This window comes from Anser brachyrhynchus (assembly GCF_964034855.1).
Source record: "Anser brachyrhynchus genome assembly, chromosome: 30".
NCBI classification, from domain to species: Eukaryota; Metazoa; Chordata; class Aves; order Anseriformes; family Anatidae; genus Anser; species Anser brachyrhynchus.
The window spans coordinates 242,823-269,134 of NC_137723.1; the positions used below are offsets into that span (position 1 = coordinate 242,823).

At 49.7% G+C, this 26,312-nt stretch overlaps 1 protein-coding gene across 1 annotated transcript; it reads right to left on the minus strand.

Annotated features, from left to right (window-relative positions):
- Positions 1-18,595: 18,595 nt before the first annotated feature.
- On the minus strand, positions 18,596-23,349 carry LOC308184213 (uncharacterized protein). The gene is made up of 2 exons (XM_080571075.1): positions 21,904-23,349; positions 18,596-21,735 (listed from the first exon to the last, which is right to left on the minus strand). Exons 1-2 carry the CDS (start codon positions 22,385-22,387, stop codon positions 19,334-19,336), a joined length of 2,886 nt encoding a protein of 961 aa, XP_080427201.1. The 5' UTR covers positions 22,388-23,349; the 3' UTR covers positions 18,596-19,333.
- Between the last annotated feature and the right edge of the window lie 2,963 nt (positions 23,350-26,312).

Here is a 26,312-nt window from a genome sequence, read left to right on the forward strand (position 1 = left end):
CTGCGGGGTTTGGCGAGGTCATGGCAGCACCATTGAACGAGCTGCTCGTTGTAGTTACCTGCCATCACCCTCCGTGTCCCTTCTCCTGGGGCACGGGTGTTACTATTGCTAATGCACACTACTGCTTTGGCATAGCCAGCTGTTTGAAAGCAGGAGTTAACCAGAGCCTGCAGCTGGGCTCAGGTAGCCTGGTTTGATGACTACTTAAGGAGGAGATGAGCCACAGCTAGGCACTGCTTTTTGTTTCTCCACGCTGTATTGTTGGGATTTAGACCATCTTTCTGCATGTAGGCACGTCCAGTCAGATGGATGAGTGCCATAGCCATCATCGTTAAGTAGTGATTTAAATAAATTGGGCTTGGGTTAAAATGTTCAGACGGACAGCTGGGCCATTGAAGAAAAGAAACTTATTTCATTTTTTTTAAAAAGCTTTGAAGGATAATAGTTTAAAAGGAGCATTTAGGATGAATTTGCCCCCTGGGCTGGTGACAGCGGTGATGTTGAAGGCCAGCAGTCTGCCCCGGGGCTCTCACCTGCAGGAGTTGGTACGCTGGCTGCTGACACTTCTCTTCCAGCTCACGGATCTGCTCGCCCACGGAGGAGATCTCCTCCGAGAGCTTGGCCGTGTTCTCCTCCTGCCTCCTCACGATCTCCTGGTCCAGCTTTGCAAGCTGGCCCAAGAGGAGCTGCTCCTGTCGCTCCACGAACTGGTGCAGCTGCTTGATTTCGGCCACGACCTTCTGCCTCTCCGCTTCTACCCTTTCCTGCAAAAAATGCACGCAAGGGAGAGGCAGGGAGAAATAGCTTGGGGGAAATTGCAACAGAGCAGATCGAATGTGTTGACTTTAGGTGCAACACAGCCATAAATTCATAAATTCCAGTGAGCATTGCAGAGCAGAGGAATGGGTAATAGTTTAGACTTTTTTTTTCTTTTTTTTCTTTCATTGCCATTTCTAGGCCGAAGGTGCTGGCAGAGAGCATTTGCCATGGACTGTAATCTTTGTACCTAAAATGCTGCAGACCTCTGAACAGCAGGGAAAGATACACACCAACACCAGAAGCAGGTAAGTCAGGGAATATGTATTTTATTGTATATTATGCATCTACGTGTATATGTATACATATATATATTATGTATATCAACTATGTATTTTCTTCTACTTTTATTTTATTTTACTTTATTTTACTTTACATGATTTTATTTTTATTTTCCTTTACTTGATTTTATTTTTATTTTCCTTTACTTGATTTTGTTTTTATTTTCATTTTTTTTCTATTTTATTTTTTATTTTTATCTTATTTTCTTCTGTATTCCCCCTTTCTGGAAAAAGAAATATTACAAATATTCTTGCAAGCGTTTCCAATCTCTGCCAGGTCTTGCAGCGGTTGTCACAAGCACAGCCCACTGCGCGAAACAGACCTTCCCGTTAACTAATGGGAAATGTGCAGCACGTGCCCGAGTTCCCCCCGCGTGTGACGGCACGCTTTGGGCGATTTGCTTGTATTTTCTTTCTTTGTCGGCATTTAGCACGGGCGCTTTGGTAAGTAAAAGAGGTGAGGCTGGTGCAAGGTGGGCGGTTGTGGTGCGTGGAGCGTTGAGCAAAAGCGAAGCGTGCGTGGGTTGTGAAGAGGCGCGCTGCAAAAGGCCGTGGAGGGGAAGGGAAGTTGTGGAAGCGTGTGTTTTTTGGGTGAGGGGCGAGTTTGGGAAAAAAGGGAGAGGAGGGTGTCGGGGGAGGAAAACGTTACCTCCCTGGCCGGGTCTTGAACCCGGGCCTCTTCGTTGAGAGCGCTGCGTCTTAACCCCTCGGCTATCCAGGGAGCACGGGGGGAGGGGCTGTTTGCGGGCTCTTGGCCGTTGCCAGCCGCCAGCGGCATGGCCAGCAAGTGGCAGCAAGAGACAAGCCCGAGAGCACGCTGCAAAGGAGCCACTTGCTTCTTGCCACTTGGCCCCTTGCCATTCAGCGCCTCACGCAAAGAAACCTTTGCGCAGCACCAAAGCCACAGCTCTCCAATTGCTTTGCCTAGCCCAAACCGCTGCCGCCACGCAGTGCCAGGCAAGCTGCCAAGTGCTTGGCGAGCAGCCTCCAGCCCCTCTGGCTTCCTTCTTCCATGCCCAACTTGCCCTTAGGCACCAGCTCAGCCCGAGGCTCTTGCTCAAGGAGAGGCTGAAGCCAGCTCTGCTTGGGAAGGATTTCTTTCTCTTGGCTTTAGGCACGGACAGATGTGTTTGCATGCCACCTAGTCAGTCGAGGCTCCTGTGGACTTGGAGGACTCGTGCGGGGACTTGTTGAGCTCTTTGTAAATGAGATACCGTAGAAATTGCCACCGTTGTGCATCGATTAGGTTATCTCACCCGTTGATGAGATTATTGCCTTCTTGTCGGCAGAAAGGTAGGAAAACTCGAAGCAGTCAGCAAGTCCTAAAGGCTTTTGCATCTCGGTCCACGGCGTCTATGCTCAGTCACGACGCTCAGTGGGATGAAAAGTGCAGGTGAAGGCTCCAGCAAACAGCAGGGATGCGCGATCAGTTGGAGATTTGGCTCAGCTCTGTCGCTGTTCTCCAACAGAGAGGTTTAAAAATCACTCTAAACTGACGGGTCTAAAATAGTACTGCATTGCCTGCACGCTGTTTGCAGATGTGCTGCGGGGTTTGGCGAGGTCATGGCAGCACCATTGAACGAGCTGCTCGTTGTAGTTACCTGCCATCACCCTCCGTGTCCCTTCTCCTGGCGCACGGGTGTTACTATTGCTAATGCACACTACTGCTTTGGCATAGCCAGCTGTTTGAAAGCAGGAGTTAACCAGAGCCTGCAGCTGGGCTCAGGTAGCCTGGTTTGATGACTACTTAAGGAGGAGATGAGCCACAGCTAGGCACTGCTTTTTGTTTCTCCACGCTGTATTGTTGGGATTTAGACCATCTTTCTGCATGTAGGCACGTCCAGTCAGATGGATGAGTGCCATAGCCATCATCGTTAAGTAGTGATTTAAATAAATTGGGCTTGGGTTAAAATGTTCAGACGGACAGCTGGGCCATTGAAGAAAAGAAACTTATTTCATTTTTTTTAAAAAGCTTTGAAGGATAATAGTTTAAAAGGAGCATTTAGGATGAATTTGCCCCCTGGGCTGGTGACAGCGGTGATGTTGAAGGCCAGCAGTCTGCCCCGGGGCTCTCACCTGCAGGAGTTGGTACGCTGGCTGCTGACACTTCTCTTCCAGCTCACGGATCTGCTCGCCCACGGAGGAGATCTCCTCCGAGAGCTTGGCCGTGTTCTCCTCCTGCCTCCTCACGATCTCCTGGTCCAGCTTTGCAAGCTGGCCCAAGAGGAGCTGCTCCTGTCGCTCCACGAACTGGTGCAGCTGCTTGATTTCGGCCACGACCTTCTGCCTCTCCGCTTCTACCCTTTCCTGCAAAAAATGCACGCAAGGGAGAGGCAGGGAGAAATAGCTTGGGGGAAATTGCAACAGAGCAGATCGAATGTGTTGACTTTAGGTGCAACACAGCCATAAATTCATAAATTCCAGTGAGCATTGCAGAGCAGAGGAATGGGTAATAGTTTAGACTTTTTTTTTCTTTTTTTTCTTTCATTGCCATTTCTAGGCCGAAGGTGCTGGCAGAGAGCATTTGCCATGGACTGTAATCTTTGTACCTAAAATGCTGCAGACCTCTGAACAGCAGGGAAAGATACACACCAACACCAGAAGCAGGTAAGTCAGGGAATATGTATTTTATTGTATATTATGCATCTACGTGTATATGTATACATATATATATTATGTATATCAACTATGTATTTTCTTCTACTTTTATTTTATTTTACTTTATTTTACTTTACATGATTTTATTTTTATTTTCCTTTACTTGATTTTATTTTTATTTTCCTTTACTTGATTTTGTTTTTATTTTCATTTTTTTTCTATTTTATTTTTTATTTTTATCTTATTTTCTTCTGTATTCCCCCTTTTTGGAAAAAGAAATATTACAAATATTCTTGCAAGCGTTTCCAATCTCTCCCAGGTCTTGCAGCGGTTGTCACAAGCACAGTGTGCTTGTGACACCTTCCCGTTAACTAATGGGAAATGTGCAGCACGTGCCCGAGTTCCCCCCGCGTGTGACGGCGCGCTTTGGGCGATTTGCTTGTATTTTCTTTCTTTGTCGGCATTTAGCATGGGCGCTTTGGTAAGTAAAAGAGGTGAGGCTGGTGCAAGGTGGGCGGTTGTGGTGCGTGGAGCGTTGAGCAAAAGCGAAGCGTGCGTGGGTTGTGAAGAGGCGCGCTGCAAAAGGCCGTGGAGGGGAAGGGAAGTTGTGGAAGCGTGTGTTTTTTGGGTGAGGGGTGAGTTTGGGAAAAGGGAGAGGAGGGTGTCGGGGGAGGAAAAGGTGACCTCCCTGGACGGGAATCGAACCCGCGCCGCCGGCTTTGTGCGTGCCGTTTCTTGACCACTCGGCTATCCAGGGAGCACGGGGGGAGGGGCTGTTTGCGGGCTCTTGGCCGTTGCCAGCCGCCAGCGGCATGGCCAGCAAGTGGCAGCAAGAGACAAGCCCGAGAGCACGCTGCAAAGGAGCCACTTGCTTCTTGCCACTTGGCCCCTTGCCATTCAGCGCCTCACGCAAAGAAACCTTTGCGCAGCACCAAAGCCACAGCTCTCCAATTGCTTTGCCTAGCCCAAACCGCTGCCGCCACGCAGTGCCAGGCAAGCTGCCAAGTGCTTGGCGAGCAGCCTCCAGCCCCTCTGGCTTCCTTCTTCCATGCCCAACTTGCCCTTAGGCACCAGCTCAGCCCGAGGCTCTTGCTCAAGGAGAGGCTGAAGCCAGCTCTGCTTGGGAAGGATTTCTTTCTCTTGGCTTTAGGCACGGACAGATGTGTTTGCATGCCACCTAGTCAGTCGAGGCTCCTGTGGACTTGGAGGACTCGTGCGGGGACTTGTTGAGCTCTTTGTAAATGAGATACCGTAGAAATTGCCACCGTTGTGCATCGATTAGGTTATCTCACCCGTTGATGAGATTATTGCCTTCTTGTCGGCAGAAAGGTAGGAAAACTCGAAGCAGTCAGCAAGTCCTAAAGGCTTTTGCATCTCGGTCCACGGCGTCTATGCTCAGTCACGACGCTCAGTGGGATGAAAAGTGCAGGTGAAGGCTCCAGCAAACAGCAGGGATGCGCGATCAGTTGGAGATTTGGCTCAGCTCTGTCGCTGTTCTCCAACAGAGAGGTTTAAAAATCACTCTAAACTGACGGGTCTAAAATAGTACTGCATTGCCTGCACGCTGTTTGCAGATGTGCTGCGGGGTTTGGCGAGGTCATGGCAGCACCATTGAACGAGCTGCTCGTTGTAGTTACCTGCCATCACCCTCCGTGTCCCTTCTCCTGGCGCACGGGTGTTACTATTGCTAATGCACACTACTGCTTTGGCATAGCCAGCTGTTTGAAAGCAGGAGTTAACCAGAGCCTGCAGCTGGGCTCAGGTAGCCTGGTTTGATGACTACTTAAGGAGGAGATGAGCCACAGCTAGGCACTGCTTTTTGTTTCTCCACGCTGTATTGTTGGGATTTAGACCATCTTTCTGCATGTAGGCACGTCCAGTCAGATGGATGAGTGCCATAGCCATCATCGTTAAGTAGTGATTTAAATAAATTGGGCTTGGGTTAAAATGTTCAGACGGACAGCTGGGCCATTGAAGAAAAGAAACTTATTTCATTTTTTTTAAAAAGCTTTGAAGGATAATAGTTTAAAAGGAGCATTTAGGATGAATTTGCCCCCTGGGCTGGTGACAGCGGTGATGTTGAAGGCCAGCAGTCTGCCCCGGGGCTCTCACCTGCAGGAGTTGGTACGCTGGCTGCTGACACTTCTCTTCCAGCTCACGGATCTGCTCGCCCACGGAGGAGATCTCCTCCGAGAGCTTGGCCGTGTTCTCCTCCTGCCTCCTCACGATCTCCTGGTCCAGCTTTGCAAGCTGGCCCAAGAGGAGCTGCTCCTGTCGCTCCACGAACTGGTGCAGCTGCTTGATTTCGGCCACGACCTTCTGCCTCTCCGCTTCTACCCTTTCCTGCAAAAAATGCACGCAAGGGAGAGGCAGGGAGAAATAGCTTGGGGGAAATTGCAACAGAGCAGATCGAATGTGTTGACTTTAGGTGCAACACAGCCATTAATTCATAAATTCCAGTGAGCATTGCAGAGCAGAGGAATGGGTAATAGTTTAGACTTTTTTTTTCTTTTTTTTCTTTCATTGCCATTTCTAGGCCGAAGGTGCTGGCAGAGAGCATTTGCCATGGACTGTAATCTTTGTACCTAAAATGCTGCAGACCTCTGAACAGCAGGGAAAGATACACACCAACACCAGAAGCAGGTAAGTCAGGGAATATGTATTTTATTGTATATTATGCATCTACGTGTATATGTATACATATATATATTATGTATATCAACTATGTATTTTCTTCTACTTTTATTTTATTTTACTTTATTTTACTTTACATGATTTTATTTTTATTTTCCTTTACTTGATTTTATTTTTATTTTCCTTTACTTGATTTTGTTTTTATTTTCATTTTTTTTCTATTTTATTTTTTATTTTTATCTTATTTTCTTCTGTATTCCCCCTTTTTGGAAAAAGAAATATTACAAATATTCTTGCAAGCGTTTCCAATCTCTCCCAGGTCTTGCAGCGGTTGTCACAAGCACAGCCCACTGCGCGAAACAGACCTTCCCGTTAACTAATGGGAAATGTGCAGCACGTGCCCGAGTTCCCCCCGCGTGTGACGGCGCGCTTTGGGCGATTTGCTTGTATTTTCTTTCTTTGTCGGCATTTAGCATGGGCGCTTTGGTAAGTAAAAGAGGTGAGGCTGGTGCAAGGTGGGCGGTTGTGGTGCGTGGAGCGTTGAGCAAAAGCGAAGCGTGCGTGGGCTGTGAAGAGGCGCGCTGCAAAAGGCCGTGGAGGGGAAGGGAAGTTGTGGAAGCGTGTGTTGTTTGGGTGAGGGGTGAGTTTGTGAAAAGGGAGAGGAGGGTGTCGGGGGAGGAAAACGTTACCTCCCTGGCCGGGTCTTGAACCCGGGCCCCCAACCACTGCGTGCACTGGCCCTACCCCCTCGGCTATCCAGGGAGCACGGGGGGAGGGGCTGTTTGCGGGCTCTTGGCCGTTGCCAGCCGCCAGCGGCATGGCCAGCAAGTGGCAGCAAGAGACAAGCCCGAGAGCACGCTGCAAAGGAGCCACTTGCTTCTTGCCACTTGGCCCCTTGCCATTCAGCGCCTCACGCAAAGAAACCTTTGCGCAGCACCAAAGCCACAGCTCTCCAATTGCTTTGCCTAGCCCAAACCGCTGCCGCCACGCAGTGCCAGGCAAGCTGCCAAGTGCTTGGCGAGCAGCCTCCAGCCCCTCTGGCTTCCTTCTTCCATGCCCAACTTGCCCTTAGGCACCAGCTCAGCCCGAGGCTCTTGCTCAAGGAGAGGCTGAAGCCAGCTCTGCTTGGGAAGGATTTCTTTCTCTTGGCTTTAGGCACGGACAGATGTGTTTGCATGCCACCTAGTCAGTCGAGGCTCCTGTGGACTTGGAGGACTCGTGTGGGGACTTGTTGAGCTCTTTGTAAATGAGATACCGTAGAAATTGCCACCGTTGTGCATCGATTAGGTTATCTCACCCGTTGATGAGATTATTGCCTTCTTGTCGGCAGAAAGGTAGGAAAACTCGAAGCAGTCAGCAAGTCCTAAAGGCTTTTGCATCTCGGTCCACGGCGTCTATGCTCAGTCACGACGCTCAGTGGGATGAAAAGTGCAGGTGAAGGCTCCAGCAAACAGCAGGGATGCGCGATCAGTTGGAGATTTGGCTCAGCTCTGTCGCTGTTCTCCAACAGAGAGGTTTAAAAATCACTCTAAACTGACGGGTCTAAAATAGTACTGCATTGCCTGCACGCTGTTTGCAGATGTGCTGCGGGGTTTGGCGAGGTCATGGCAGCACCATTGAACGAGCTGCTCGTTGTAGTTACCTGCCATCACCCTCCGTGTCCCTTCTCCTGGCGCACGGGTGTTACTATTGCTAATGCACACTACTGCTTTGGCATAGCCAGCTGTTTGAAAGCAGGAGTTAACCAGAGCCTGCAGCTGGGCTCAGGTAGCCTGGTTTGATGACTACTTAAGGAGGAGATGAGCCACAGCTAGGCACTGCTTTTTGTTTCTCCACGCTGTATTGTTGGGATTTAGACCATCTTTCTGCATGTAGGCACGTCCAGTCAGATGGATGAGTGCCATAGCCATCATCGTTAAGTAGTGATTTAAATAAATTGGGCTTGGGTTAAAATGTTCAGACGGACAGCTGGGCCATTGAAGAAAAGAAACTTATTTCATTTTTTTTAAAAAGCTTTGAAGGATAATAGTTTAAAAGGAGCATTTAGGATGAATTTGCCCCCTGGGCTGGTGACAGCGGTGATGTTGAAGGCCAGCAGTCTGCCCCGGGGCTCTCACCTGCAGGAGTTGGTACGCTGGCTGCTGACACTTCTCTTCCAGCTCACGGATCTGCTCGCCCACGGAGGAGATCTCCTCCGAGAGCTTGGCCGTGTTCTCCTCCTGCCTCCTCACGATCTCCTGGTCCAGCTTTGCAAGCTGGCCCAAGAGGAGCTGCTCCTGTCGCTCCACGAACTGGTGCAGCTGCTTGATTTCGGCCATGACCTTCTGCCTCTCCGCTTCTACCCTTTCCTGCAAAAAATGCACGCAAGGGAGAGGCAGGGAGAAATAGCTTGGGGGAAATTGCAACAGAGCAGATCGAATGTGTTGACTTTAGGTGCAACACAGCCATAAATTCATAAATTCCAGTGACATTGCAGAGCAGAGGAATGGGTAATAGTTTAGACTTTTTTTTTCTTTTTTTTTCTTTCATTGCCATTTCTAGGCCGAAGGTGCTGGCAGAGAGCATTTGCCATGGACTGTAATCTTTGTACCTAAAATGCTGCAGACCTCTGAACAGCAGGGAAAGATACACACCAACACCAGAAGCAGGTAAGTCAGGGAATATGTATTTTATTGTATATTATGCATCTACGTGTATATGTATACATATATGTATTATGTATATCAACTATGTATTTTCTTTTACTTTTATTTTATTTTACTTTATTTTACTTTACATGATTTTATTTTTATTTTCCTTTACTTGATTTTATTTTTATTTTTCTTTACTTGATTTTATTTTTATTTTCGTTTTTTATTTCTATTTTATTTTTTATTTTTATCTTATTTTCTTCTGTATTCCCCCTTTTTGGAAAAAGAAATATTACAAATATTCTTGCAAGCGTTTCCAATCTCTGCCAGGTCTTGCAGCGGTTGTCACAAGCACAGCCCACTGCGCGAAACAGACCTTCCCCTTAACTAATGGGAAATGTGCAGCACCTGCCCGAGTTCCCCCCGCGTGTGACGGCGCGCTTTGGGCGATTTGCTTGTTTTTTCTTTCTTTGTCGGCATTTAGCATGGGCGCTTTGGTAAGTAAAAGAGGTGAGGCTGGTGCAAGGTGGGCGGTTGTGGTGCGTGGAGCGTTGAGCAAAAGCGAAGCGTGCGTGGGTTGTGAAGAGGCGCGCTGCAAAAGGCCGTGGAGGGGAAGGGAAGTTGTGGAAGCGTGTGTTTTTTGGGTGAGGGGCGAGTTTGTGAAAAGGGAGAGGAGGGTGTCCGGAGAGGAAAACGTTACCTCCCTGGACGGGAATCGAACCCGTGCCGCCGGCTTTGTGCGTGCCGTTTATTGACCACTCGGCTATCCAGGGAGCACGGGGGGAGGGGCTGTTTGCGCGCTCTTGGCCGTTGCCAGCCGCCAGCGGCATGGCCAGCAAGTGGCAGCAAGAGACAAGCCCGAGAGCACGCTGCAAAGGAGCCACTTGCTTCTTGCCACTTGGCCCCTTGCCATTCAGCGCCTCACGCAAAGAAACCTTTGCGCAGCACCAAAGCCACAGCTCTCCAATTGCTTTGCCTAGCCCAAACCGCTGCCGCCACGCAGTGCCAGGCAAGCTGCCAAGTGCTTGGCGAGCAGCCTCCAGCCCCTCTGGCTTCCTTCTTCCATGCCCAACTTGCCCTTAGGCACCAGCTCAGCCCGAGGCTCTTGCTCAAGGAGAGGCTGAAGCCAGCTCTGCTTGGGAAGGATTTCTTTCTCTTGGCTTTAGGCACGGACAGATGTGTTTGCATGCCACCTAGTCAGTCGAGGCTCCTGTGGACTTGGAGGACTCGTGCGGGGACTTGTTGAGCTCTTTGTAAATGAGATACCGTAGAAATTGCCACCGTTGTGCATCGATTAGGTTATCTCACCCGTTGATGAGATTATTGCCTTCTTGTCGGCAGAAAGGTAGGAAAACTCGAAGCAGTCAGCAAGTCCTAAAGGCTTTTGCATCTCGGTCCACGGCGTCTATGCTCAGTCACGACGCTCAGTGGGATGAAAAGTGCAGGTGAAGGCTCCAGCAAACAGCAGGGATGCGCGATCAGTTGGAGATTTGGCTCAGCTCTGTCGCTGTTCTCCAACAGAGAGGTTTAAAAATCACTCTAAACTGACGGCTCTAAAATAGTACTGCATTGCCTGCACGCTGTTTGCAGATGTGCTGCGGGGTTTGGCGAGGTCATGGCAGCACCATTGAACGAGCTGCTCGTTGTAGTTACCTGCCATCACCCTCCGTGTCCCTTCCCCTGGCGCACGGGTGTTACTATTGCTAATGCACACTACTGCTTTGGCATAGCCAGCTGTTTGAAAGCAGGAGTTAACCAGAGCCTGCAGCTGGGCTCAGGTAGCCTGGTTTGATGACTACTTAAGGAGGAGATGAGCCACAGCTAGGCACTGCTTTTTGTTTCTCCACGCTGTATTGTTGGGATTTAGACCATCTTTCTGCATGTAGGCACGTCCAGTCAGATGGATGAGTGCCATAGCCATCATCGTTAAGTAGTGATTTAAATAAATTGGGCTTGGGTTAAAATGTTCAGACGGACAGCTGGGCCATTGAAGAAAAGAAACTTATTTCATTTTTTTTAAAAAGCTTTGAAGGATAATAGTTTAAAAGGAGCATTTAGGATGAATTTGCCCCCTGGGCTGGTGACAGCGGTGATGTTGAAGGCCAGCAGTCTGCCCCGGGGCTCTCACCTGCAGGAGTTGGTACGCTGGCTGCTGACACTTCTCTTCCAGCTCACGGATCTGCTCGCCCACGGAGGAGATCTCCTCCGAGAGCTTGGCCGTGTTCTCCTCCTGCCTCCTCACGATCTCCTGGTCCAGCTTTGCAAGCTGGCCCAAGAGGAGCTGCTCCTGTCGCTCCACGAACTGGTGCAGCTGCTTGATTTCGGCCACGACCTTCTGCCTCTCCGCTTCTACCCTTTCCTGCAAAAAATGCACGCAAGGGAGAGGCAGGGAGAAATAGCTTGGGGGAAATTGCAACAGAGCAGATCGAATGTGTTGACTTTAGGTGCAACACAGCCATAAATTCATAAATTCCAGTGAGCATTGCAGAGCAGAGGAATGGGTAATAGTTTAGACTTTTTTTTTCTTTTTTTTCTTTCATTGCCATTTCTAGGCCGAAGGTGCTGGCAGAGAGCATTTGCCATGGACTGTAATCTTTGTACCTAAAATGCTGCAGACCTCTGAACAGCAGGGAAAGATACACACCAACACCAGAAGCAGGTAAGTCAGGGAATATGTATTTTATTGTATATTATGCATCTACGTGTATATGTATACATATATGTATTATGTATATCAACTATGTATTTTCTTTTACTTTTATTTTATTTTACTTTATTTTACTTTACATGATTTTATTTTTATTTTCCTTTACTTGATTTTATTTTTATTTTTCTTTACTTGATTTTATTTTTATTTTCGTTTTTTATTTCTATTTTATTTTTTATTTTTATCTTATTTTCTTCTGTATTCCCCCTTTTTGGAAAAAGAAATATTACAAATATTCTTGCAAGCGTTTCCAATCTCTCCCAGGTCTTGCAGCGGTTGTCACAAGCACAGCCCACTGCGCGAAACAGACCTTCCCCTTAACTAATGGGAAATGTGCAGCACGTGCCCGAGTTCCCCCCGCGTGTGACGGCGCGCTTTGGGCGATTTGCTTGTATTTTCTTTCTTTGTCGGCATTTAGCATGGGCGCTTTGGTAAGTAAAAGAGGTGAGGCTGGTGCAAGGTGGGCGGTTGTGGTGCGTGGAGCGGTGAGCAAAAGCGAAGCGTGCGTGGGCTGTGAAGAGGCGCGCTGCAAAAGGCCGTGGAGGGGAAGGGAAGTTGTGGAAGCGTGTGTTTTTTGGGTGAGGGGCGAGTTTGTGAAAAGGGAGAGGAGGGTGTCCGGGGAGGAAAACGTTACCTCCCTGGACGGGAATCGAACCCGTGCCGCCGGCTTTGTGCGTGCCGTTTCTTGACCACTCGGCTATCCAGGGAGCACGGGGGGAGGGGCTGTTTGCGGGCTCTTGGCCGTTGCCAGCCGCCAGCGGCATGGCCAGCAAGTGGCAGCAAGAGACAAGCCCGAGAGCACGCTGCAAAGGAGCCACTTGCTTCTTGCCACTTGGCCCCTTGCCATTCAGCGCCTCACGCAAAGAAACCTTTGCGCAGCACCAAAGCCACAGCTCTCCAATTGCTTTGCCTAGCCCAAACCGCTGCCGCCACGCAGTGCCAGGCAAGCTGCCAAGTGCTTGGCGAGCAGCCTCCAGCCCCTCTGGCTTCCTTCTTCCATGCCCAACTTGCCCTTAGGCACCAGCTCAGCCCGAGGCTCTTGCTCAAGGAGAGGCTGAAGCCAGCTCTGCTTGGGAAGGATTTCTTTCTCTTGGCTTTAGGCACGGACAGATGTGTTTGCATGCCACCTAGTCAGTCGAGGCTCCTGTGGACTTGGAGGACTCGTGCGGGGACTTGTTGAGCTCTTTGTAAATGAGATACCGTAGAAATTGCCACCGTTGTGCATCGATTAGGTTATCTCACCCGTTGATGAGATTATTGCCTTCTTGTCGGCAGAAAGGTAGGAAAACTCGAAGCAGTCAGCAAGTCCTAAAGGCTTTTGCATCTCGGTCCACGGCGTCTATGCTCAGTCACGACGCTCAGTGGGATGAAAAGTGCAGGTGAAGGCTCCAGCAAACAGCAGGGATGCGCGATCACTTGGAGATTTGGCTCAGCTCTGTCGCTGTTCTCCAACAGAGAGGTTTAAAAATCACTCTAAACTGACGGGTCTAAAATAGTACTGCATTGCCTGCACGCTGTTTGCAGATGTGCTGCGGGGTTTGGCGAGGTCATGGCAGCACCATTGAACGAGCTGCTCGTTGTAGTTACCTGCCATCACCCTCCGTGTCCCTTCCCCTGGCGCACGGGTGTTACTATTGCTAATGCACACTACTGCTTTGGCATAGCCAGCTGTTTGAAAGCAGGAGTTAACCAGAGCCTGCAGCTGGGCTCAGGTAGCCTGGTTTGATGACTACTTAAGGAGGAGATGAGCCACAGCTAGGCACTGCTTTTTGTTTCTCCACGCTGTATTGTTGGGATTTAGACCATCTTTCTGCATGTAGGCACGTCCAGTCAGATGGATGAGTGCCATAGCCATCATCGTTAAGTAGTGATTTAAATAAATTGGGCTTGGGTTAAAATGTTCAGACGGACAGCTGGGCCATTGAAGAAAAGAAACTTATTTCATTTTTTTTAAAAAGCTTTGAAGGATAATAGTTTAAAAGGAGCATTTAGGATGAATTTGCCCCCTGGGCTGGTGACAGCGGTGATGTTGAAGGCCAGCAGTCTGCCCCGGGGCTCTCACCTGCAGGAGTTGGTACGCTGGCTGCTGACACTTCTCTTCCAGCTCACGGATCTGCTCGCCCACGGAGGAGATCTCCTCCGAGAGCTTGGCCGTGTTCTCCTCCTGCCTCCTCACGATCTCCTGGTCCAGCTTTGCAAGCTGGCCCAAGAGGAGCTGCTCCTGTCGCTCCACGAACTGGTGCAGCTGCTTGATTTCGGCCACGACCTTCTGCCTCTCCGCTTCTACCCTTTCCTGCAAAAAATGCACGCAAGGGAGAGGCAGGGAGAAATAGCTTGGGGGAAATTGCAACAGAGCAGATCGAATGTGTTGACTTTAGGTGCAACACAGCCATAAATTCATAAATTCCAGTGACATTGCAGAGCAGAGGAATGGGTAAGAGTTTAGACTTTTTTTTTCTTTTTTTTTCTTTCATTGCCATTTCTAGGCCGAAGGTGCTGGCAGAGAGCATTTGCCATGGACTGTAATCTTTGTACCTAAAATGCTGCAGACCTCTGAACAGCAGGGAAAGATACACACCAACACCAGAAGCAGGTAAGTCAGGGAATATGTATTTTATTGTATATTATGCATCTACGTGTATATGTATACATATATGTATTATGTATATCAACTATGTATTTTCTTTTACTTTTATTTTATTTTACTTTATTTTACTTTACATGATTTTATTTTTATTTTCCTTTACTTGATTTTATTTTTATTTTTCTTTACTTGATTTTATTTTTATTTTCGTTTTTTATTTCTATTTTATTTTTTATTTTTATCTTATTTTCTTCTGTATTCCCCCTTTTTGGAAAAAGAAATATTACAAATATTCTTGCAAGCGTTTCCAATCTCTGCCAGGTCTTGCAGCGGTTGTCACAAGCACAGCCCACTGCGCGAAACAGACCTTCCCCTTAACTAATGGGAAATGTGCAGCACCTGCCCGAGTTCCCCCCGCGTGTGACGGCGCGCTTTGGGCGATTTGCTTGTATTTTCTTTCTTTGTCGGCATTTAGCACGGGCGCTTTGGCAAGTAAAAGAGGTGAGGCTGGTGCAAGGTGGGCGGTTGTGGTGCGTGGAGCGTTGGGCAAAAGCGAAGCGTGCGTGGGCTGTGAAGAGGCGCGCTGCAAAAGGCCGTGGAGGGGAAGGGAAGTTGTGGAAGCGTGTGTTTTTTGGGTGAGGGGCGAGTTTGTGAAAAGGGAGAGGAGGGTGTCCGGGGAGGAAAACGTTACCTCCCTGGACGGGAATCGAACCCGTGCCGCCGGCTTTGTGCGTGCCGTTTCTTGACCACTCGGCTATCCAGGGAGCACGGGGGGAGGGGCTGTTTGCGGGCTCTTGGCCGTTGCCAGCCGCCAGCGGCATGGCCAGCAAGTGGCAGCAAGAGACAAGCCCGAGAGCACGCTGCAAAGGAGCCACTTGCTTCTTGCCACTTGGCCCCTTGCCATTCAGCGCCTCACGCAAAGAAACCTTTGCGCAGCACCAAAGCCACAGCTCTCCAATTGCTTTGCCTAGCCCAAACCGCTGCCGCCACGCAGTGCCAGGCAAGCTGCCAAGTGCTTGGCGAGCAGCCTCCAGCCCCTCTGGCTTCCTTCTTCCATGCCCAACTTGCCCTTAGGCACCAGCTCAGCCCGAGGCTCTTGCTCAAGGAGAGGCTGAAGCCAGCTCTGCTTGGGAAGGATTTCTTTCTCTTGGCTTTAGGCACGGACAGATGTGTTTGCATGCCACCTAGTCAGTCGAGGCTCCTGTGGACTTGGAGGACTCGTGCGGGGACTTGTTGAGCTCTTTGTAAATGAGATACCGTAGAAATTGCCACCGTTGTGCATCGATTAGGTTATCTCACCCGTTGATGAGATTATTGCCTTCTTGTCGGCAGAAAGGTAGGAAAACTCGAAGCAGTCAGCAAGTCCTAAAGGCTTTTGCATCTCGGTCCACGGCGTCTATGCTCAGTCACGACGCTCAGTGGGATGAAAAGTGCAGGTGAAGGCTCCAGCAAACAGCAGGGATGCGCGATCAGTTGGAGATTTGGCTCAGCTCTGTCGCTGTTCTCCAACAGAGAGGTTTAAAAATCACTCTAAACTGACGGCTCTAAAATAGTACTGCATTGCCTGCACGCTGTTTGCAGATGTGCTGCGGGGTTTGGCGAGGTCATGGCAGCACCATTGAACGAGCTGCTCGTTGTAGTTACCTGCCATCACCCTCCGTGTCCCTTCCCCTGGCGCATGGGTGTTACTATTGCTAATGCACACTACTGCTTTGGCATAGCCAGCTGTTTGAAAGCAGGAGTTAACCAGAGCCTGCAGCTGGGCTCAGGTAGCCTGGTTTGATGACTACTTAAGGAGGAGATGAGCCACAGCTAGGCACTGCTTTTTGTTTCTCCACGCTGTATTGTTGGGATTTAGACCATCTTTCTGCATGTAGGCACGTCCAGTCAGATGGATGAGTGCCATAGCCATCATCGTTAAGTAGTGATTTAAATAAATTGGGCTTGGGTTAAAATGTTCAGACGGACAGCTGGGCCATTGAAGAAAAGAAACTTATTTCATTTTTTTTAAAAAGCTTTGAAGGATAATAGTTTAAAAGGAGCATTTAGGATGAATTTGCCCCCTGGGCTGGTGACAGCGGTGATGTTGAAGGCCAGCAGTCTGCCCCGGGGCTCTCACCTGCAGGAGTTGGTACGCTGGCTGCTGACACTTCTCTTCCAGCTCACGGATCTGCTCGCCCACGGAGGAGATCTCCTCCGAGAGCTTGGCCGTGTTCTCCTCCTGCCTCCTCACGATCTCCTGGTCCAGCTTTGCAAGCTGGCCCAAGAGGAGCTGCTCCTGTCGCTCCACGAACTGGTGCAGCTGCTTGATTTCGGCCACGACCTTCTGCCTCTCCGCTTCTACCCTTTCCTGCAAAAAATGCACGCAAGGGAGAGGCAGGGAGAAATAGCTTGGGGGAAATTGCAACAGAGCAGATCGAATGTGTTGACTTTAGGTGCAACACAGCCATTAATTCATAAATTCCAGTGAGTATTGCAGAGCAGAGGAATGGGTAATAGTTTAGACTTTTTTTTTCTTTTTTTTCTTTCATTGCCATTTCTAGGCCGAAGGTGCTGGCAGAGAGCATTTGCCATGGACTGTAATCTTTGTACCTAAAATGCTGCAGACCTCTGAACAGCAGGGAAAGATACACACCAACACCAGAAGCAGGTAAGTCAGGGAATATGTATTTTATTGTATATTATGCATCTACGTGTATATGTATACATATATGTATTATGTATATCAACTATGTATTTTCTTTTACTTTTATTTTATTTTACTTTATTTTACTTTACATGATTTTATTTTTATTTTCCTTTACTTGATTTTATTTTTATTTTTCTTTACTTGATTTTATTTTTATTTTCGTTTTTTATTTCTATTTTATTTTTTATTTTTATCTTATTTTCTTCTGTATTCCCCCTTTTTGGAAAAAGAAATATTACAAATATTCTTGCAAGCGTTTCCAATCTCTCCCAGGTCTTGCAGCGGTTGTCACAAGCACAGCCCACTGCGCGAAACAGACCTTCCCGTTAACTAATGGGAAATGTGCAGCACGTGCCCGAGTTCCCCCCGCGTGTGACGGCGCGCTTTGGGCGATTTGCTTGTATTTTCTTTCTTTGTCGGCATTTAGCACGGGCGCTTTGGTAAGTAAAAGAGGTGAGGCTGGTGCAAGGTGGGCGGTTGTGGTGCGTGGAGCGTTGGGCAAAAGCGAAGCGTGCGTGGGCTGTGAAGAGGCGCGCTGCAAAAGGCCGTGGAGGGGAAGGGAAGTTGTGGAAGCGTGTGTTTTTTGGGTGAGGGGCGAGTTTGTGAAAAGGGAGAGGAGGGTGTCCGGGGAGGAAAACGTTACCTCCCTGGACGGGAATCGAACCCGTGCCGCCGGCTTTGTGCGTGCCGTTTCTTGACCACTCGGCTATCCAGGGAGCACGGGGGGAGGGGCTGTTTGCGGGCTCTTGGCCGTTGCCAGCCGCCAGCGGCATGGCCAGCAAGTGGCAGCAAGAGACAAGCCCGAGAGCACGCTGCAAAGGAGCCACTTGCTTCTTGCCACTTGGCCCCTTGCCATTCAGCGCCTCACGCAAAGAAACCTTTGCGCAGCACCAAAGCCACAGCTCTCCAATTGCTTTGCCTAGCCCAAACCGCTGCCGCCACGCAGTGCCAGGCAAGCTGCCAAGTGCTTGGCGAGCAGCCTCCAGCCCCTCTGGCTTCCTTCTTCCATGCCCAACTTGCCCTTAGGCACCAGCTCAGCCCGAGGCTCTTGCTCAAGGAGAGGCTGAAGCCAGCTCTGCTTGGGAAGGATTTCTTTCTCTTGGCTTTAGGCACGGACAGATGTGTTTGCATGCCACCTAGTCAGTCGAGGCTCCTGTGGACTTGGAGGACTCGTGCGGGGACTTGTTGAGCTCTTTGTAAATGAGATACCGTAGAAATTGCCACCGTTGTGCATCGATTAGGTTATCTCACCCGTTGATGAGATTATTGCCTTCTTGTCGGCAGAAAGGTAGGAAAACTCGAAGCAGTCAGCAAGTCCTAAAGGCTTTTGCATCTCGGTCCACGGCGTCTATGCTCAGTCACGACGCTCAGTGGGATGAAAAGTGCAGGTGAAGGCTCCAGCAAACAGCAGGGATGCGCGATCAGTTGGAGATTTGGCTCAGCTCTGTCGCTGTTCTCCAACAGAGAGGTTTAAAAATCACTCTAAACTGACGGCTCTAAAATAGTACTGCATTGCCTGCACGCTGTTTGCAGATGTGCTGCGGGGTTTGGCGAGGTCATGGCAGCACCATTGAACGAGCTGCTCGTTGTAGTTACCTGCCATCACCCTCCGTGTCCCTTCCCCTGGCGCACGGGTGTTACTATTGCTAATGCACTGTTGTGGTTTAACCCGGCTGGCAGCTAAACACCACACAGCCGTTCGCTCACCCTCCCCCCTCCCTCTCTGGGATGGGGGGAGAGAAACGGGAAAGTGAAGCCTGTGAGTTGAGATAAAGACAGTTTATTAAGACAGGAAAATAATAATAACAATAATAATAATAATAGTGATAATGGTAATAGTATTAACAATAATAATGTGTAAGAAAACAAGTGATGCACAATGCAATTGCTCACCACCCGCTGACCGATACCCAGCCTATTCCCGAGCAGCCGGCCCCCCCACCCCGGCCAGCCACCCCTATATATTGTTTAGCATGACGTCAGATGGTATGGAATACCCCTTTGGCCAGTTTGGGTCAGCTGTCCTGGGTCTGTCCCCTCCCAGCTCCTGCTGCACCCCCAGCCTGCTCGCTGGCAGGACAGAGCAAGAAGCCGAAAAGTCCTTGGCCTGGTGTAAACACTGCTCTGCAACAATTAAAACATCAGCATGTTATCAGCGCTCTTCTCATCCTAATCCAAAACATAGCACCCTACCAGCTACTATGAGCTACTTAACTCTGTCCTAACTGGAACCAGGACAGATATCCACCCCTTATTCCATACCATTTATGTCATGCTCAGGTTACACTCTGTCCAATACATTCTAATTAATCACCATTTTCATCTATGATATATAGCAATCATGGTAGTGATGACATACATTATTATATAATAATTAACATACTACAATTCAACTCATGGGCTATTCTCACCCAGTATCAAATCCCCTTGAGGTACACACCGGACCTCCCCATTCTTTTGCATTACCCACCAAGTGCATCCAGGTCCCTGAGCAAAAGCAATTCCACGAATGGGTTTGCCTTTTCCTGAGGCAGGAGTAGCCCAGACTGTTTTACCCAGCATGTTTCTTACGTGCACTACAGGAACTTTATCCCCTTCTACAGTGCGTAACAGGTTTGATTGGGCAGGTCCAGCTCGGTTGGCAGATCCCCTGGTATTGACTAACCAGGTGGCCTTTGCCAAATGTGTATCCCAATTTTTGAATGTCCCAGCACCCATTGCTTTCAGTGTAGTCTTCAACAGTCCATTGTATCGTTCAACTTTTCCAGAGGCTGGTGCATGATAGGGGATGTGATACACCCACTCAATACCATGTTCTTTGGCCCAAGTGTCTATAAGGTTGTTTCGGAAATGAGTCCCGTTGTCTGACTCAATTCTCTCTGGGGTGCCATGTCGCCATAAGACTTGCTTTTCAAGGCCCAGGATAGTGTTCCGGGCGGTGGCATGGGGCACAGGATATGTTTCCAGCCATCCGGTGGTTGCTTCCACCATTGTAAGTACGTGGCGCTTGCCGTTGCGGGTTTGAGGGAGTGTGATGTAATCAATCTGCCAGGCCTCTCCATATTTATATTTCAGCCATCGTCCTCCATACCAAAGAGGTTTTGACCGTTTGGCTTGCTTGATTGCAGCACATGTTTCACAGTCATGAATAACCTGTGCTATAGTGTCCATGGTCAGGTCCACCCCTCGATCACGAGCCCATCTGTAGGTTGCATCTCTACCTTGATGGCCTGAGGTGTCATGGGCCCATCGGGCTATAAATAATTCACCTTTATGTTGCCAGTCCAGGTCCACCTGAGCCACTTCAATCTTAGCAGCCTGATCCACCTGCTGGTTGTTTTGGTGTTCTTCAGTAGCCCGATTCTTGGGCACATGAGCATCTACATGGCGTACCTTTACAACCAGGTTCTCTACCCGGGCAGCAATATCTTGCCACAATGCCGCAGCCCAGATGGGCTTGCCCCTGCGCTGCCAGTTGTTCTGCTTCCATTGCTGTAACCACCCCCACAGGGCATTTGCTACCATCCATGAATCAGTATAGAGATAGAGAACTGGCCACTTTTCTCGTTCAGCAATATCTAAAGCCAGCTGAATGGCTTTTACTTCTGCAAACTGACTCGATTCACCTTCTCCCTCAGCAGCTTCTGCAACTCGTCGTGTAGGACTCCATACAGCAGCTTTCCATCTCCGATGCTTTCCCACAATACGACAGGACCCGTCAGTGAACAAGGCATATTTCTTCTCATTTTCCGGTAGCTTGTTGTACAGGGGGGCTTCTTCAGCACGAACCACCTCCTCCTCTGGTGATATCCCAAAGTATTTGCCTTCTGGCCAGTCCATAATCACCTCCAAGATTCCTGGGCGACTGGGGTTTCCTATTCGAGCCCGCTGAGTAATCAGTGCAACCCACTTGCTCCATGTAGCATCAGTTGCATGATGCGTAGAGGGGACCCTTCCTTTGAACATCCAGCCTAGTACCGGCAGTCGGGGTGCCAGGAGGAGCTGCGCTTCAGTACCGACCACTTCCGAAGCAGATCGAACTCCTTCATATGCTGCCAATATCTCCTTTTCAGTTGGAGTATAGCGGGCTTCAGATCCTCTGTATCCCCGACTCCAAAACCCCAGGGGTCGACCTCGAGTTTCCCCAGGTTCTTTCTGCCAGAGGCTCCAGGTGGGACCATTCTCTCCGGCTGCGGTGTAGAGCACATTCTTTACATCTGGTCCTGTTCGGACTGGCCCGAGGGCTACTGCATGAACTATTTCCTGCTTAATTTGTTCAAAGGCTTGTCGTTGCTCAGGGCCCCATTCAAAAGCATTCTTCTTACGGGTTACTTGGTAGAGCGGGTTTACAATCAGACTGTAATTTGGAATATGCATTCTCCAAAACCCCACGACACCTAGGAAAGTTTGTGTTTCTTTTTTGCTAGTTGGTGGAGACATAGCTGTTATTTTGTTGATCACATCCATTGGGATTTGACGGCGTCCATCTTGCCATTTTATTCCTAAAAACTGGATCTCTCGTGCAGGTCCTTTAACTTTATTCTGTTTTATGGCAAAACCGGCCTTCAGAAGGATTTGGACTATTTTCTTCCCTTTCTCGAAAACTTCTTCTGCAGTGTCACCCCACACAATGATGTCATCGATGTACTGCAGGTGTTCAGGAGCTTCCCCCTGCTCCAGCGCAGACTGGATCAGTCCATGGCAAATGGTAGGGCTGTGTTTCCACCCCTGGGGCAGCCGATTCCAAGTATACTGGACTCCCCTCCAAGTGAAAGCAAACTGTGGCCTGCACTGTGCTGCTAGAGGGATGGAGAAAAATGCATTAGCGATATCAATTGTGGCATACCACTTGGCTGCCTTTGATTCCAGTTCATACTGGAGTTCTAGCATGTCCGGCACTGCAGCACTCAGTGGTGGCGTGACTTCGTTCAGGCCACGATAGTCCACTGTTAGTCTCCACTCACCATTAGACTTTCGCACTGGCCATATGGGACTATTAAAAGGTGAATGAGTCTTGCTGATCACTCCTTGGCTCTCCAGTTGACGAATTAGCTTATGGATGGGACTCAGGGAGTCTCGGTTGGTGCGATATTGCCGCCGGTGCACAGTTGTGGTAGCGATCGGCACTTGCTGTTCTTCAACCCTCAGCAACCCCACAACAGAAGGGTCCTCTGAGAGACCAGGCAAGGTAGACAACTGTTTAATGTCCTCTGTCTCCAAAGCAGCTATGCCAAAAGCCCAGCGGAACCCTTTTGGGTCCTTGAAATATCCTCTTCTAAGATAGTCTATGCCAAGGATGCACGGAGCATCTGGGCCAGTCACAATACGGTGCTTTTGCCACTCATTACCGGTTAGACTCACTTCAGCCTCCAATACAGTTAACTGCTGGGATCCCCCCGTCACACCATAAATACAGATGGGCTCTGGCCCTTTATAGCTTGATGGCATTAGAGTACATTGTGCACCGGTGTCTACCAAAGCCTTATACTTCTGTGCGTCTGACGTGCCAGGCCATCGAATCCACACAGTCCAATAAACTCGATTGTCCCTTTCCTCCCCCTGGCTGGAGGCAGGGCCCCTCTAGTCCTGGTCAGAATCTTCATTTCTGTGTTTAAAGGACTGCCTGCTGGAAGTTGGAGCAGCAAACCTTTCAGAGAACTCCTTTTTCCCAATTGTTTTCCTTTGCAATTCACGTACCCGTGCCTCTAGGGTCGCAGTAGATTTTCCATCCCATTTTCTCATGTCCTCTCCATGGTCACGTAGGTAAAACCACAGGGTGGCGCGGTGTGTGTGCCCACCATATTGTCTTCCTTGCATAGATGAACGTTTACCCCTAATAGCTGAGACACTGGTTTGTACAGGTGGGGAGGAAAATAAACTCTCTTTAAGTTGGTGGATCTCTTCAGAAAGTTTCTCCAAGGTATTCTCTTTTAGCTGGTGAACACTAGTTCGTTCAGGTGAAGGGGAAGATAATCTTTCTTCAAGTTGGTGGATCTTTTCAGAAAGTTTCTCCAAAGCATTCTCTTTTAGCTGGTGGACACTGGTTCGTTCAGGTGAAGGGGAAGATAATCTTTCTTCAAGTTGGTGGATCTTTTCAGAAAGTTTCTCCAAAGCATTCTCTTTTAGCTGGTGGACACTGGTTCGTTCAGGTGAAGGGGAAGATAATCTTTCTTCAAGTTGGTGGATCTTTTCAGAAAGTTTCTCTAAAGCATTCTCTTTTAGCTGGTGGACACTGGTTCGTTCAGGTGGAGGGGAAGATAAATTCTCTTTAAGTTGGTGGACCTCTTCAGAGAGTTTCTCCACAGCTGAGACACAGGCCTTTAGGGAAGAGGAGAGATTTCCTTCGTACTGCCGGAGTATTTTAGTCACTTCATTCACTGTGGGATTCTCCTCCGTTTTCCAGGTTAGTATTGCCAATGAGTTGGCATATGATGATGGGGCACTCCGTACAAACTTCCGCCACATGGGTGGTGTACACTGGACTGCATCTGGATCTGTGGATGTTTGTGCGTCATCTAGGTCCTTATAAATTACTTCCCGTACGGCCAATTCCCTCAGGTACTGAATTCCCTTCTCCATGGTGGTCCATTTGCTTGGTAAACATACAAGTTCTTCCTTGAAGAGATACCTTTCCTTCACAGCTGACAGGAGACGCCTCCAGAGGCTGCGAGATTGTGCTCCATCTCCAATTGCTTTGTCAATGCATGCGTCCCTAGCAAGGGATCCCAGCCGCCTGGCTTCCTTGCCCTCCAATTCCACATAATTGGCTCCCGTGTCCCAGCACCGGAGCAGCCAGGTGACAAGCTGCTCGCCTATACAGCGACCAAAATCTTTTCGCACATCTCGTAGCTCACGCTGGTATAGAGTCCGGGTAATTACTGTTGATTTTCCGACATCCTCATCCTCATCTTCAGTCTCCTGCACCTTTGATGGCTGGTATGGAGTCCGGGTAGTTACTGTTGATTTTTCGCCATCCTCATCCTCATCTTCAGTCTCCTGCATCTTTGATGGCCCAGCCTCGTCTTCACTTCGCCCAGACTTAGCAGAAGACTGTCTGCGTTTTAAACGACCTGAGCCTCTATACCATTTTTTCACCTTGTCTACAGGGGCAACTTGCACTGCTACAGCTCGTTTCTCTGACCCAGCCACAGGGTCTGCCACAGGGGTTGGAATACCCTCTGCGGGGTCAACTTGCACTGCTACAGCTCGTTTCTCTGACCCAGACACAGGGTCTGCCACAGGGCTTGGAATACACTCTGCGGGGTCAACTTGCACTGCTACAGCTCGTTTCTCTGACCCAGACACAGGGTCTGCCACAGGGCTTGGAATACACTCTGCGGGGTCAACTTGCACTGCTACAGCTCGTTTCTCTGACCCAGACACAGGGTCTGCCACAGGGGTTGGGATACCCTCTGCGGGGTCAACTTGCACTGCTACAGCTCGTTTCTCTGACCCAGCCACAGGAGTGGGAGCAGCTGCACGAGCTGGGGCAGCTGCAGGAGCTGGGGCAGCTGCAGGAGCTGGAGCGGCTGCAGGGGCTGGAGCTGGAGCGGCTGCAGGAGCTGGAGCTGGAGCGGCTGCAGGAGCTGGAGCGGCTGCAGGAGCTGGAACTGGAACGGCTGCAGGGGCTGGAGCTGGAGCGGCTGCAGGAGCTGGAGCTGGAGCGGCTGCAGGGGCTGGAGCTGGAGCGGCTGCAGGAGCTGGAGCTGGAGCGGCTGCAGGAGCCGGAACGGCTGCAGGAGCTGGAGCTGGAGCGGCTGCAGGGGCTGGAGCTGGAGCGGCTGCAGGAGCTGGAGCTGGAGCGGCTGCAGGAGCTGGAGCGGCTGCAGGAGCCGGAACGGCTGCAGGAGCTGGAGCTGGAGCAGCTGCAGGAGCTGGAGCGGCTGCAGGAGCTGGAGCTGGAGTAGCTGCAGGAGCTGGAGCTGGAGCGGCTGCAGGAGCTGGAGCGGCTGCAGGAGCTGGAACTGGAACGGCTGCAGGAGCTGGAGCTGGAGTAGCTGCAGGAGCTGGAACTGGAGCGGCTGCAGGAGCTGGAGCTGGAGCTGGAGCGGCTGCAGGAGCTGGAGCTGGAGCGGCTGCAGGAGCTGGAGCGGCTGCAGGAGCTGGAGCTGGAGTAGCTGCAGGAGCTGGAACTGGAGCGGCTGCAGGAGCTGGAGCTGGAGTAGCTGCAGGAGCTGGAACTGGAGCGGCTGCAGGAGCTGCAGCTGGAGTAGCTGCAGGAGCTGGAACTGGAGCGGCTGCAGGAGCTGCAGCTGGAGTAGCTGCAGGAGCTGGAACTGGAGCGGCTGCAGGAGCTGGAGCTAGGTTGCTAATAACATCAATTGCAGCTCGATAGGCACAAGCCAGACCCCAGCACGCTACAGTGATTTGTGTCACTTTGGAACTGCCAGAGTCATGACACCTTTTTTTCAAGCATTCTGCCAGCTTTTTAGGATTTTGCAGTTGTTCAGGGGTGAATGTCCAAAACACTGGAGGTGACCACTGCTCTAGAAACCTGCCCATATCCTCCCACACTCCCTGCCACTCGCAACTACCCCGCCTCAAGACAGATCTCCGGATGAGATTCCTAAGTAGTTGTTTAACCCTCCACAAAATCTGAAGCGCATTCAGGAGACATAACAACAAGAGCAGGCTGGTCTGAGTATCCCAAGGATATTCAACATCTCGGAGAACCACCGTAACTAACTCGGGGGATAAGAGGGTGGTGGTGAAGGAGAAAGGGAGAGTGAACAGGTAGGGAAACATGTCTTCCCCTGTCCCCTTCACAGATTGGCTCCCTAACGAAAACAGGCAATAGGTGTAATTGCTAATAGTTTCCGAGATATGGGTTCCAAAGTATAGAGTCGATGCCAGTGCTGAGTACAAATACCAGGTTAAAGTCGTGACCAGATATTTCATCATTTCATAAGCCATTGTTACACCGCACAGTACCATAACAATCTTAAACCAGGGCCCGGAAAGGATAAACAGTGCAACAGGGAGCACATACAGAAAGTAACGCACCATAAAACTCAATTTGGAATACAGGTACAGCAGACTGGAGATTAAGGCAATCAACATCGTGACTAGCAACTATTAAGCAGGTCCAATACTTATACCAATTTTAGTTTAACACACTCTGGTCAGATTTGTCGATATCTCAACCCTTCGGGCCCCACGTTGGGCGCCAAAAAGACTGTTGTGGTTTAACCCGGCTGGCAGCTAAACACCACACAGCCGTTCGCTCACCCTCCCCCCTCCCTCTCTGGGATGGGGGGAGAGAAACGGGAAAGTGAAGCCTGTGAGTTGAGATAAAGACAGTTTATTAAGACAGGAAAATAATAATAACAATAATAATAATAATAGTGATAATGGTAATAGTATTAACAATAAT

Coding starts and splice junctions, on each gene's coding strand:
- LOC308184213 (XM_080571075.1), bottom strand. CDS start 22,387: ATGCCATCAAGCTATAAAGGGCCAGAGCCCATCTGTATTTATGGTGTG. Junction 21,736..21,903: donor GCCAGTGCGAAAGTCTAATG/GTGAGTGGAGAC, acceptor TCCCTCTAGCAG/CACAGTGCAGGCCACAGTTT.